General features: G+C 36.7%; 1 protein-coding gene across 2 annotated transcripts in view; it reads right to left on the reverse strand.

The window, feature by feature from the left end:
* Window positions 1-13,208, reverse strand: part of CUNH8orf34 (chromosome unknown C8orf34 homolog) — a 478,679-nt gene that overhangs the window by 361,271 nt on the left and 104,200 nt on the right. For both annotated transcript variants that reach the window (XM_023727760.1, XM_023727758.1), the window contains one exon: window positions 2,401-2,529. In XM_023727760.1, coding sequence (XP_023583528.1) covers window positions 2,401-2,529 — 129 coding nt within the window. The remainder of the gene's footprint in view (window positions 1-2,400; window positions 2,530-13,208) is intronic.

Raw genomic sequence — 13,208 nt, forward strand, 5'->3', positions numbered from 1 at the left:
TGGGGAAAAGACAGTCTCTATAACAAACTGTGCTGGCATAACTGGATAGCCATCTGCAAAAAAATGAAACAAGACCCATACTTCACACCATGTACAAAAACTAAATCAAAATGGATCAAAGACCTAAGTATAAAATCAAAAACAATAAAGATCATGGAAGAAAAACTAGGAACAACACTAGGAGCCTTAATACATGGCATAAACAGAATATAAACCATAAGTAACAATGCACAAATGCCAGAAGAGAAACTAGGTAACTGGGAGCTCCTAAAAATCAAACACCTACGCTCATCAAAAGACTTCACCATAAGTGTCAAAAGACAACCTACAGACTGGGAAAATATTTTTGGCTACAACATATCCCATCAGGATCTAATCTCTAAAATCTACAAGATACTGCATAACTTTAACCACAAAAAGACAAATAATCCAATTAATAAATGGGCAAAGGATATGAACAGGCACTTCACCAAAGAAGACATTCAGGTGGCTACCAGATACATGAAGAAATGCTCACAATCATTAGCCATTAGAGAAATGCAAATCAAAACTACAATGAGATACCATCTCACTCCAACAAGTCTAGCATTAATCCAAAAAACACAAAATAATAAATGTTGAAGAGGTTGTGGAGAGGCAGGAACACTTATACACTGCTGATGGGAATGCAAAATGGTACAACCACTTTGGAAACTGATTTGGTGCTTCCTTAAAAAGCTAGAAATAGAAGTACCATACATTCCAGCAATCCCACTCCTTGGAATATATCCTAGAGAAATAAGAGCCATCACACGAATAGCTATACGCACACCCACGTTCACTGCAGCACTTTTCATGATAGCAAAAACAACCTAGATGTCCATCAATGGACAACCGGATAAACAAATTATGTTTCATATACACAATGGAATACTACACAACGATAAAGAACAATGATAAATCCGCAAAATACCTCACAACATGGATGAATCTGGAAGGCATTATGCTGAGTGAAATTAGTCAGTCGTAAAAGGACATATATTGTATGAGACCACTATTATAAGAACTCAAGAAAAGTTTAAACACAGAAGAAAAACCTTCTTTGATGGTTACCAGAGTGGGGAGGGAGGGAGAGGGAAACTCATTAACTAGATAGTATACAAGAATTATCTTAGGTGAAGGAAAGGACAACACACAATACAGGGGGAGTCAGCACAAATGGACTAAACCAAAAGCTAAGAAGATTCCTGAACACAACAAAACACTTCGAGGGACAGAATAGCAGGGGCGGGGGTCTGGAGACCATGGTTTCAGGGGACATCTAGGTCAACTTGCATAACAAAGTTTATTAAGAAAATGTTCTGCATCCCACTTTGGTGAGTGATGTCTGGGGTCTTAAAAGCTTGCAAGCAGCCTCTAAGATGCATCAATTGGTCCCAACTCACCTGGAGCAAAGGAGAATGAAGAACACCATAGATACAAGGAAAGTATTAGCCCAAGAGACAAAAGGGCCACAAAAACCAGAGGCTCCATCAGCCTGAGAACAGAAAAACTAGATGGTGCCCGGCTACCACCAATGACAGCCCTGACAAGGAAGACAAAAGAGAGTCCCTGATGGAGCAGAAGAAAAGTGGGGTGCAGAACTCAAATTCAGGTAAAAAGACCAGACTAATGGTCTGACTGAGAGTAGAGGAAACCTCAAAGACATGGCCTCCAGACTCTCTGTTAACCCAGAACTAAAACCATTCCCAACGCCACTCTTCATACAAAGATTAGACTGGACCATAAAACATAAATACTCGTGAAGAGTGTGCTTCTTAGTTCAAGCAGATACATGAGACTAAAAGGGCAGCTCCTATCTGGGGGCAGGAGGAGAAGGCAAAAAGGGACAGGAGCTGGCTGGATGGAAACAGGAAACCCAGAGTGGAAAGGGGGAGTGTGCTATCACATTATAGAGATTGCAACTAGTGTCACATAACAATATGTGTATAAATTTTTGTATGAAACATTAACTTGTGCTGTAAACTTTCACCTACAGCACAATAAAAAAAGATTAAAAAAAAAAAGTAGTGGCAACAACAGATAAGTATATTAGCTGCAATGACAAAACTACGTATGTTTCAAAGGAGAAGATATGATTAGGTGTACGTTTGGCCTAGGTGGCAGAGACCATGTTGCACAGGCTAGAGTCAAATAGCTGTGGGGTTCTGTAGCTCCTCCTACACAGTATAACCAGTCTTCCCACGATTCTGCGTAATACAAACAATCAATCCTCATTTCCAATCTCATGCCCTTAGAACTCCTCAGCCTCTCACAGAATTACAAGGAGGATGTTGGAAATGGGTTACTGGCAATAGTAATGAATGTGGCTGCTTTTAATAGTGGTTAGGAATTTCAATTCTGATCAAGTAAACAACTTACTTCGAGAGAGATTCTCAAGAGCTTTTCCCAGCTTCTTGCTCTCTTGAAGGATGTGGTTCAGTTCATCAAAATCACGGCTTTCAGGTTTAGTCCGCCAGTTCCATTTACGATGCTCCACTGACCTTGGCACTACATTAAAAAGAAAAAAGAAGAAAGAAAGGTTATTCCATAAGCATGCTAAATAAAGATGTAAACTTAATATTCATCATTATGTGAAAGACTGCAGCAAGATCAATGTACAGGATAAAGTGTGTTTCTCCTGAAGATGGTTTTCTTGTGAGTTAGAAAGTTGGGTTTGAAGAATGCATTTTCACTGAAAAAGTGAAAGGAAGAGTGACGGTGTTGATGGAAAGAAGAAAATTCAAGCACTGATTTGAAACTAGTCATTTCCGTAATTTAAGGGGAAACACACAGGCAAAGCACATATGGTAAAAACAATTACTAACCTCATCAGCAATTAGAAAGTATTTTTAAGGCATTTTTGCTATGTCTTCTGAAAACACAGAAGATTGAACACATGCACGTAGCTTCACTTACCCAAAATTCTCACTAAAATCACATTACAGTAAAGGGGTTTTTTTTTTTCTCTCTCAAAGAATTAGGTGAATGAGAAGAAAAGACATTACTAGAGAAGAAATAGAAACATGTTTTTTGGAAGATAAAACATGGATTGATGAGGGGTAACTGAATTTAGCAAGATAGAGAAAACTGAAATCTAAATCCCAGAAGAGAGAGCGAGCAAAAAAATAGGAGGCATTTCACACCATTTAAACAATACAGCATCGATCCAGGAGGAGCGACGTCAAAGTAATAGGGATATAAGAACTTACTTGCTTTTGTTTGCAGGGTCTTCAGTGTGGACGTGGGGCCAGAGCTTGTAAAAGCAGGCCTGCCATTGTAGGTGAAGAATTTATTTTTAATATTAAAAGGGTCCACTGAATATCCAGCACAATTCAAGTTAAATTTAAAACAGTGGAGATAAAGAAAATATCATAAAATCTTCCAGGGAAAAATACAGAAAATCAAATTATCGGACTTCTTATTGGCAATACCTGTCCTTAGAAAGCAGGGAAGCAATGGCTCCAAAATTCCACCTGAAGACTATGTCTAACTTAGAATCCTATACCCAAGTAAGGAACCAATCAAGATACCTGGAAGCACTCAAAAATTTATCTCTCAAGTACTACTTTTCAAAAAGCTCCTAGGGGAGGTGCTTCACCAAAATGAGTGAGTAAACTAAAAACTGGAAAGATTCAGGATTCAGGAAACAGGTACTCTACCATAAAAGAAAGGCAAAGGAATCCCCAGAATGATAGTGAAGAATGATCTCAGAAGACAGTTGAGAAAACCAAGGAGTCAAGACAGGCACAGGGGCACGGAGGGCTGAAGGAAAGAGGGCTCTCAAATCTTAAAAACGAAATAAAGTATAAATGATAAAATAAAATTAGACAGAAGTAAAGATGACTTAATATGTTTGATCATATTGAAAGGGTCTGAAGCCCTGTGGTAGTGTTGGGGAAGTATTAGTAATGAGTACACAGAAAACAAAGCAAACAGAAAAAGCAACTACTAATTCTAGGGAAAAAAAATAGTTGGATGCCTCATGGTTCACCTTTCAAAAACGTTAATGAATATTATCATACTAATATCAACACAGAGTATATATTCAACTAACATATGAAATTACTGCATTTCTGAACTGTGAGCGTGAAACAACAGCTGGGGTGTAAACCACGAAGTATAGAAGGAGGTCAAGAGAGATGCCTCAAATCTAAAAAGTAAAACTGAGCTGTGTTAAGTACTTTGAAATGTTTAGATGTGCAGACTTGGGTATCAGAAGAAATACCTAAAAGAGTTAAAAGTGATTCCTTTTTAGGAGCAGATGGAGGAAACAGAAGGACACTGCTACCTTGTAATACTATTTTAATTTTTAGCCATGTATTTTTTTAATAAAAAAAATCAAATAATAATTTTAAGAACATTTATATGGTACGAATAAAGGAAATACATCCTCAGACTATTGATTTAAATATGTCTCTCTGCTAAGTTTTTTAAAAAGTAATCTGGCAACATCTATTACAATAAAACACGCACTGCCCCTGCGACCCAGCAATCTCATGTTTGGAAAATCGTCATGAAGAAATGAAAACAACTGTACTTACATATATATGCACAACTGTTTTTATTTTAGTAGAAAGTGCAAGGTGTTTATTTCTTTCAACAAATAGTTTGTGATGGCAAAACTCTAGAAATAAGCTAAATGTACTTCAGCTGCTGAAGAATGTATACATTTCAATAAAGCAAATCAGCCCACACATATTGTATATGTTAGTTTCTACAAAGAAAATCATGTGAAAAAAATACAAACTATTTCTAGGGGGGTTCCTGAGGAGTGCAAATGGTTAACGTGCTCGGCTGCTAACTAAAAGGTTGGAAATTCTAGTCCACCCAGAGGTGCCTGGGAAGAAAGGCCTGGCGACCTACTTACGAAGAATCAGCCATTAAAAACTCTATTGAGCCCAGTTCTACTCTGACACACATAGGGTCACCATAAGTTAGAGTCGACTCAATGGTAACTATTTTTTTTTTTAATTTCTAAGGGATAGAATTTGAGGGGGGCAAAGAGGAAGAAGGAGCCCTGGTGGTATAGTTGTTAAGAGCTTGGCTACTAACCAAAAAGTCAGCAGGTCGAATCCACCATCCACAACTTGGAAACCCTATGGGGCAGTTCTACTCTGTCCTATAGAGTCACCATGAGTTGGAATCGACTCAATGGCAATGGGTTTGGTTTTTTGGTTTTGAGTAAAGAGGAAGAGACTTATCATTCTACATGTCTATATTTTTAAACTGTCCAGAAAAGCAAAATTACTTCCATAATTTTAAAAAGCTACGTATTTAAAAATGAGCATATAACTACCTCCTTGGAGTTTCTTTGTTTAATGTACTCTGGGATACAGATGTCAGCTGATGTCAACACACTGGTGTTCCAGCAGTGGAGAGTGAAAACAATGACTGTGATCAATGGCTATGGAAAAGACTTCCAGGCATACTGCCATTACCTCACAGGCCATTCCCCGAGGGATCCCTGGGGACTGACCCAGGCTAGGAGAGAGAAGTCTGGATAAGGGAGCAGATAAAGCAATAGTTGTACCACACATTTCATTGCTAGACATCTTTGCTAACGTCCTCTGAATAACTTCTGTAATCTGCATCATTTCATCATCTAATTTTTGTTGGAAATTACTACATGCCATCAAGGTCTCCCTCTTTTTTTTAATTTACAAAAGAATGAATTTTTTAAAAAGTCGGTACCCAATTCACCTTTCAGTTTCTGTTTCTGTTGGCATCACTATTTATCATCCAAGCAGTTTAAGGGTTTAGTTGGCAATAGAACGAAGTGAGGGAACGTTTTAAAAAAGGAAAAAGTGCAGATTAAAAAAAAAAAAAGCATTAGTGAAGAATGCAAAATTTGCCAATTGTCTTTAATTGTGGTAAAATATACAAAACAATCTGCCATCTTAACCATTTTCAAGCATCCAATCCAGAGTCATTAATCACATAATGTTATGCAACCATTAGTATTTCTTTCCAAAACTTTATCACCCCAACAGAAACTCTGTACCCATTAAGCAATAATATCTTGCACTTCTATAATTTAAAAACAAAGCAGCTGCCTTTGAGTAATTCCAATTGTGGTGACCCCGCGTATATCAGAGTAAAACTGTGCTTCAAAGGGTTTTCAATGGCTGATTTTTCAGAAGTAGATCACCAGGCTTTTATTCTGAGGCATCTTTAGGTGAACTCGAACTGCCAACTTCTCAGTTAGCAGCCAAGTGTGTTGGCCGTTTGCACCACCCAGGGACTCCACCTATGGAGTAAACTCTACGTGATCATGGGAAATGATTTCGTACTATACTGTAATTTCAACTTCCTAGAATTTATTCTATGATTTTTTGTTTATATTCAAACATCTAAAGTTTTATTAATCTAGATTTTTTAATTAATTTAAAGTTCTTCATACACTTTGGATACTAGTTGTCTGCCAGATATGTGTGCTACAAAAAGTTTCTCTCATTTTTGGCTTGAATATTTACCTTGGTGATGGCACATTTTTTTAACTTTTTGAGACAACAGCAGATTCACACGTAGGTGTCTGGAATAACGCAGAAGAATTCTATAAACCCTTTATTCAGTTTTCCCAAATAGTAACATCCTGCATAAATATAATACAATATCACAACAAAAACTAACATTGATATATGATGCTACTTTTTAAAGAGCAGAAATCTTTAATTTTGATTAAGTCCAACATATTAATTTCTTTCTTTTATGACTTGAGCTTTCTGTATTTTTTATTGTGTCACTGTATATTTTCCAGAGTGACACGCTGACAGCTATCCAATTCTACAAGTTCCTATGATAATATGATGTCAACATTCTTCTGCTGATACATAAGGTCTGTGATCCCTCCCCTGGAACCTGGGTGGACCTTTATAACTGTCTCATCCAACAGAATACAGAGATGTGTTGTGGTGTGACTTCTGAGACTAGGCCATAAAGAGAATATGCTTCTTCCTGGATCTCCCTCTTGGAACACATGGCACTGAAGCCTTAAGCCACCATGTAAGACCACATAGAAACAGAGATGCCCAAGGAGCTCCACCTGTTTTACCACTCGGCTGAGTCTTCGCAGACGAGGCACAAGGATATGTGAATGAAGAAGTCTTCTAGATAAAGAGAGCTCCAACCACCATCTAACTGCAGCCTCATGGGAGAACCTGAGTCAGAACAGCCCAGCTGAGCCACACCCTCAGAAACCATGAGGTAATGAATGGTTTTGTGCTGTTAAGCCCCTATGTTTTAAGTAAGTGGAACATATTTTGGTATCAGGAGTGGGGTACAGCTGTACAAAAACATAAACATATTATTGTATGCCTACCATCAGGTGATAGGCAGAAGTCTGAAGGGCCTTGAAAGATGCTAGCAAAATCCTGCTGGCTCTGGATGAGGCTGTAGGTGAGGGCTTAAAGGAAAAAAGAAAATATTATTTGAAGGAACACTGTGGCTTGCAATAATATGAAAAATAGATAATGAACCTAACTGACAGGATGATCTAGGGAAGGAGATTTCCCAACAGAGTGTTGAAGGCATTGTCTGACTTCTGCTCACTGCTGATAATAAAATGAGAGAGGAGAGAGAGAAGCTAAAGGGAGAATGGCTAAATATAAAGGAACCAACACTTGCTTAGTTTGAAAATAAAACTGTTCCTCATTCCCAGCCTATCCAAAAGTCTCAATTAAGATAGGGCTTCAGAACAAAGATAAATCCAGGGTCACATTAAAAACCAAACCCGTTGCCGTCTGGCCGATTCCCACTCCGTGACTGTAGAGCACACAGTAGAACTGTCCCATAGGGCTTCCGTGGAATGGCTGGTGGATTCGAACCAAGCTTCTGGTTAGCAGCCAAGCTCCTAACCACTGCGCCACCAGGGCTCCAGGGTCACATTAGGAGATCATTTACTAAGAGTTCAGAATGATTGAAGTTGATGTCTAAAAGAAATATTCAGCAGCCAAAAGGCTCTCCAAGAACCTTAAAGGTGTGCTTTACAGATCCTTTCCGTTAAAAAAAAGCCCCTCTAGGAATCTTCAGGATGGTATACCACAAAGCCTGACAGAAAGCCCAAGGCAAAGAAGGGTTTATCTTAAAGAGATTCGTGGGTGTGACTATCATTTAAAATAATGGATTATCAATTGATTCATAAAAAGCCCACAAAATTTTAAAAATAATGATATGAACTGGGACTAAAATGAGCAGAAACAAGATAAAAGGAAAACAGGCCTTCAGATTCCAAATTTCTGCAGGCTGGAAGGTTCAGAGGAAAACTACTTAGCTGCAAGCAAGGATGACTTCAAAGAAAAGGATGGATGACTTAAAAAAAACGGAATCAAGGCCCAGAGGGTAGAAGCAACAGCCACAGTAAGTAATTCCCTGATGGTAGAACTAGGTCTTCATCAAGATACTATCAATATCTCAACTGGCTTTTAAAATTGCTGCGAACCACAGCGTGTGGTGTGCCTCCCATTTTTCCTTTTTGCATGGAGATGTCTCTAGCATCTATCCTTCTTCTCCTATGCCTATCCCAACATTATATGTTTAGTGACTGTGTGGGAAGCAGAAATGTAATCTTTTTAGTTCACAGATCTTCCGATCAAGAGGAACTGCATTTGATGAACTGCACTCTTAAGATGCCTCATCTACACCTGGACCTGATAATATCCTAGTCTTGGAACTGATGCCTTATGGGATGAGACTTGGTAGGGGGAGCACAGGAGCAGAAGTGCATTGTGCATGTGGAAGGGATGCCAAATGTTCAGGCAAGAGTGCAAATCATGGGATACTTTCCAATGGTGGCTGCAACAATATATATCCCATCCCACATGGTTTTCTTTCAATGTGTTAAAGGCACGCCTCCATTGAGAAGCTGAGGTCTGTATTCTTCATTAAACCTGGGTGGAACTTTGTAACTACTTTAACCAATAGAATGCAGTGAGAGTGATGCTGTGTGATTTCCAAGGCTACCTCATAAAAGGCAATACACCTTCCACCCAGATCCATTGCTCATGAGACACGCACAATTCAAGGCCTGAGTCACCATGTAACAAGTTTGGCTACGCAGAAACCACTATACTAGAAAGACAACATAGAAACAGAGAGAGAAGCCAGGGGAGCTCAAGTTATTACAGATACCAGCTGTTCAAATCTTCCCAGCCAAGGCATCTAACACATGTGTGAAGAAACCTTTGACATGACCCCAGATCAGCCTACAACTTCATGAGAGACCCCAAGCCAGAACGGCTCAGTCAAGCTGCTCCCATATTCCTGATCCGTAGTAACCAGGAAAGCTAAATGATTATTAAGTAACGAACAAAAAGTTTTGGAGTCATTTGTTATGCAGCCATAGTTACTGGAATATCTCTAAAAATTATTTGCCTCACTAAGGTCACAAAGATATATTTGTATGTTTTCTTTTAGTAGTCTTATTGTTTTTGTTTTTATGTTTAGTTCTGACTCATTTCAAATTGATTTTCATGCATGACTTAAAGTAGGGATCAAGATCTTTTTTTTTCTCCCCAATACGAATGTCTAATTTGTTGAAGGGATTTTTCTTTCTCCATTGAATTATTTCAGTGTCCTTGGGGGAAAATAACGTGACTATATTTGTGGGTCTATTTTGGACCCTTTATTATGCTCAACTGATCTATTCATCCACCATTTCAACCAAAACCACACTGTCTTTGTAACTGCAGTTTTATAATAAGCCTTGAACTCATGTACGGTAAATTCCCCAACCTAGTTCATGTTTTTACAAATTGCTTTGGAAAATCATGGCCCTTTATTTTTCCAAATAATTTTTTAAAATAATTTATCAATTTCTAGGGAATTAAAAAAAAGGCTTCTTGGATTCTGACAGGAGTTGTATTGCATCTATTGACCAATTTTCAGAGTATTGACATCTTACCAATATCGAACATGAACATGGCATATCCTTCCATTTATTTCTATTGTCTTTAATTCCTCTCAGCAATGTTTTACAGTTTTTGGTGTAGAGAATTTGCACATTTTTCCATAATTTATCCGTTAACTATTGTGTTCCTTCATGCTATTGTAAATGTTATTTTAATGTCATAATTCACATGGTTAGTATATAAAAATACACTTGATTTTTGTATATTGACTTTGTATTGAGTGACTTTACTGAATTCACTTAATTTTAGTAGTTTTCTTGTAAATTCCTTAAAATTTTTCACATATACAATCACATCACCTGTTGAAAATGATATTTTTACATCTTCATTTTCAATATTTATGTATTTGTCTCTTGTCTGATTTCACTGGCTATGACCTCCACAATGTTGAATATAAATAAGGAGAGTGCACATCCTTCTCTTGTTCCCAGTTATAAAGGGAAGAGATAAAATATTCCAATGTTGAATATATTAGCTGTAGGAATTTTTTGAGAGTTCTTTTATTAGGCTGAGGAAAGTTACTTTTATTTGTAGTTTGCTGAGAGTTTTTATCATAAATATTGTATTTTGTGAAGTATTTTTTCTGCATCTACTGAATAACCATGCAATTTTTCTCTTAATCTGTTAATGTAGTGAATTCCACTAATTGATTTTGTATGCTAAACATATGTTGAACTTCTAGGATAAAGCCAATTTGATCATAGGGTATTATCCTTTTTATGTGTTTCTTTATTTGGAATTGATAATATTTGGTAAGACTATTTGCATATATGATCATGAGGGATATTGGTCTCTGGTGTTCATTTCTTGTAAGGTCCTTATCTTGATTTGGTATCAGGGCTATGTATTTATTTATATATAAAATGAGTTGGACCATGTACCCTCCTCCTCTATTTTCTGAAAGACTTGCATAGCTTATTATTTCTTCCTCAAATGTTTGAATTCACCATTTAAGCCGTCACAGCCTACAGTTCTCTTAGCTAAGAAGTATTTAACAATGAATTCATTTGATGAATATAAGACATTTAAATGTTTCAATTTCTTCTTGAGTTATCTTTGATATTTCCTTTCTTTCAAGGAAGTCATACATTTCATACATTCAACACATTTTATTGGCAATAGAATTAAATTATCACCTCCTTATATGTTCATTTTTCTTAATCATTCTTGCTAGATGTTTATCTATTTATTCATCTTTAAAATAACCAACTTCTGGCTTTGTTGATTCTTCTCTATTGTTTGCGTGGTTTCTATTTTAAGTTCTACTATTTTTATCATTTCTTTTTCTCAAATTACTCTTGTTTTATTATTTTTCTATATTCTTAGGGTAAAAGCCAAGGTCATTAATATGACAGCGTTCTTTTTTTTAAAATATAGGAATCTAAAACTATAAATCTCTTTCTAAGTATTTCTTTGGCCTTATTCCACAAATTATTATTTTTATTTTTCCAAAATGCTGCCTACTTTCCTTTGTAACTTTGTCCTTGACTTACAGGTTATTTAAAAACATGTTGTTTATTTTCCAATGTTTTAGGGGGTGTCTTAGGTCTGTAATTGTAAGTGATTTCAAATTAAATACCAGTTGGTCAGAAAACATACTCAATATAATTTCAATCTTTTAAAATATATTAAGACTTATTTTGTGGCACAGCATATGGTCTATCTTGATAAGTATTCCATGTTTTAGAATTATATATTCTAACTGTGTGGAATATAGTGAATAAATGTCAGTTAACTCAAGGTAGTTGATAGTGTTGTTGGATATTCCATATCTTTACTAAATTTTTGGATATTTATTCTACGTATCTGTCTATATCTCCCTTTAGTGATGTAACTTTGTTATTGGGTGTATATCCTCTTATTATGTTGCACTGTTTTATCTTTTTGAGTAAGTAATCTTTTATCATTATAAAACGGCTCTCTTAATCTCTGGTAATGTACTTAATCCTGAATTCTATTTTGTCTGATATTAGTATAGCCATATAGTCTTCTTTAAGCTTAGTATTTCAAACTGTTTGTGTCTTTAAGTGTGTTTCTCGTAAACAATCTGTAGTTTGGTCTTGCTTTTTTAGCCAGTATGATCATCTTTACTTTTTAATTGGGATGTCTAGTCCATTTATATTTATGTAATTATTGATATGTTTGTATTTAAGCCAACCTTCTTGGTATTTGACTTCTATTTTTACAATCTATTCTTTGTTTCTCAGTTCCTCTTTTACTGCCTTTTATGAAAAAGTATAGCAAACAGAATATTTCAGTACCTTAACTCCTCTACTATTTATCCCTCCTTGTGCTAAATTTTAAAAAATATGAAAAAATAAGCAGAGATTGCAATATATATCTTTAATCTATCACAGTCTATATTCAAAAAATATTCCATTTATTCATGAATAGTTTAGTATCTTTTTGAAGTATACTTCCAATTAATCCTGAACGCATTTTATTCTTACTGTTGTATATTTTATTTCTGCATATGCTATAAATATCCATGCTATTTTGTTATTATTTTTGCTGTTAACATTCTGTTGGAACTAAAAGTTGGGATTAAGTCACATAAGCATACAGGGATATCATCAGATTCCAAACCACCAGCAAAACCCTGAGACTAGGAAGCAACTTCTAAAACTGCAGGCCCTGCAGAACAATCAGGCCTTTTAGCATTCTCTCCTCAAAGTGACAGAAACTAGGACTGATCTTTTGAAATTAGTAAACTCCTATGATTACAGACTTATTGGAAGAGAGAAGAGAAAGACAGAGATTTAGGAAAGAAAGCCATTTCTTTCTTTTGTTCATCCTTTTATTCATTTTTTTTTTCATTTAGTACTTATTTATTGTGCCAGGCACTTTGTTGGATATTACTAAGGATGTGGTTGTGAACATGCAAATTTTAAACTTGTATACTGTGCTAAGCAAGGGGCACAGTGGGAAAATTCCACCTTCATTGCTAACTGTGCGGTGAGGATCATCATGAGTACAATTCTCATCTAGAAGTGGACGCAGTCCTCACCTTCCCACTTATCCATCCTCGTTGCCAGCCATTCCAAGCAGTACTCTCTCATTCTCAGCAACCTGGCGCTAGGTCAGAGGGTACCAGCCACAAGCTCAGGAGTCTTCATGATTCCCTCTACTTCAGACCAGCTGGCCCCTTCTCTCTCTCTCATGTCTAGCTACCGAGGGCTAGGTGAGAGCACACGAGTTAAAAGGACACAGTCCTTCAGGATGCCAAATAGGCAGACACCAGACCCTGTTGGCTCTCATTCCCCCTGTGAATTCCATAAATCC

The sequence above is a fragment of the Trichechus manatus genome, unplaced genomic scaffold (assembly GCF_000243295.1).
Source record: "Trichechus manatus latirostris isolate Lorelei unplaced genomic scaffold, TriManLat1.0 scaffold00018, whole genome shotgun sequence".
Lineage (NCBI taxonomy): Eukaryota > Metazoa > Chordata > Mammalia > Sirenia > Trichechidae > Trichechus > Trichechus manatus.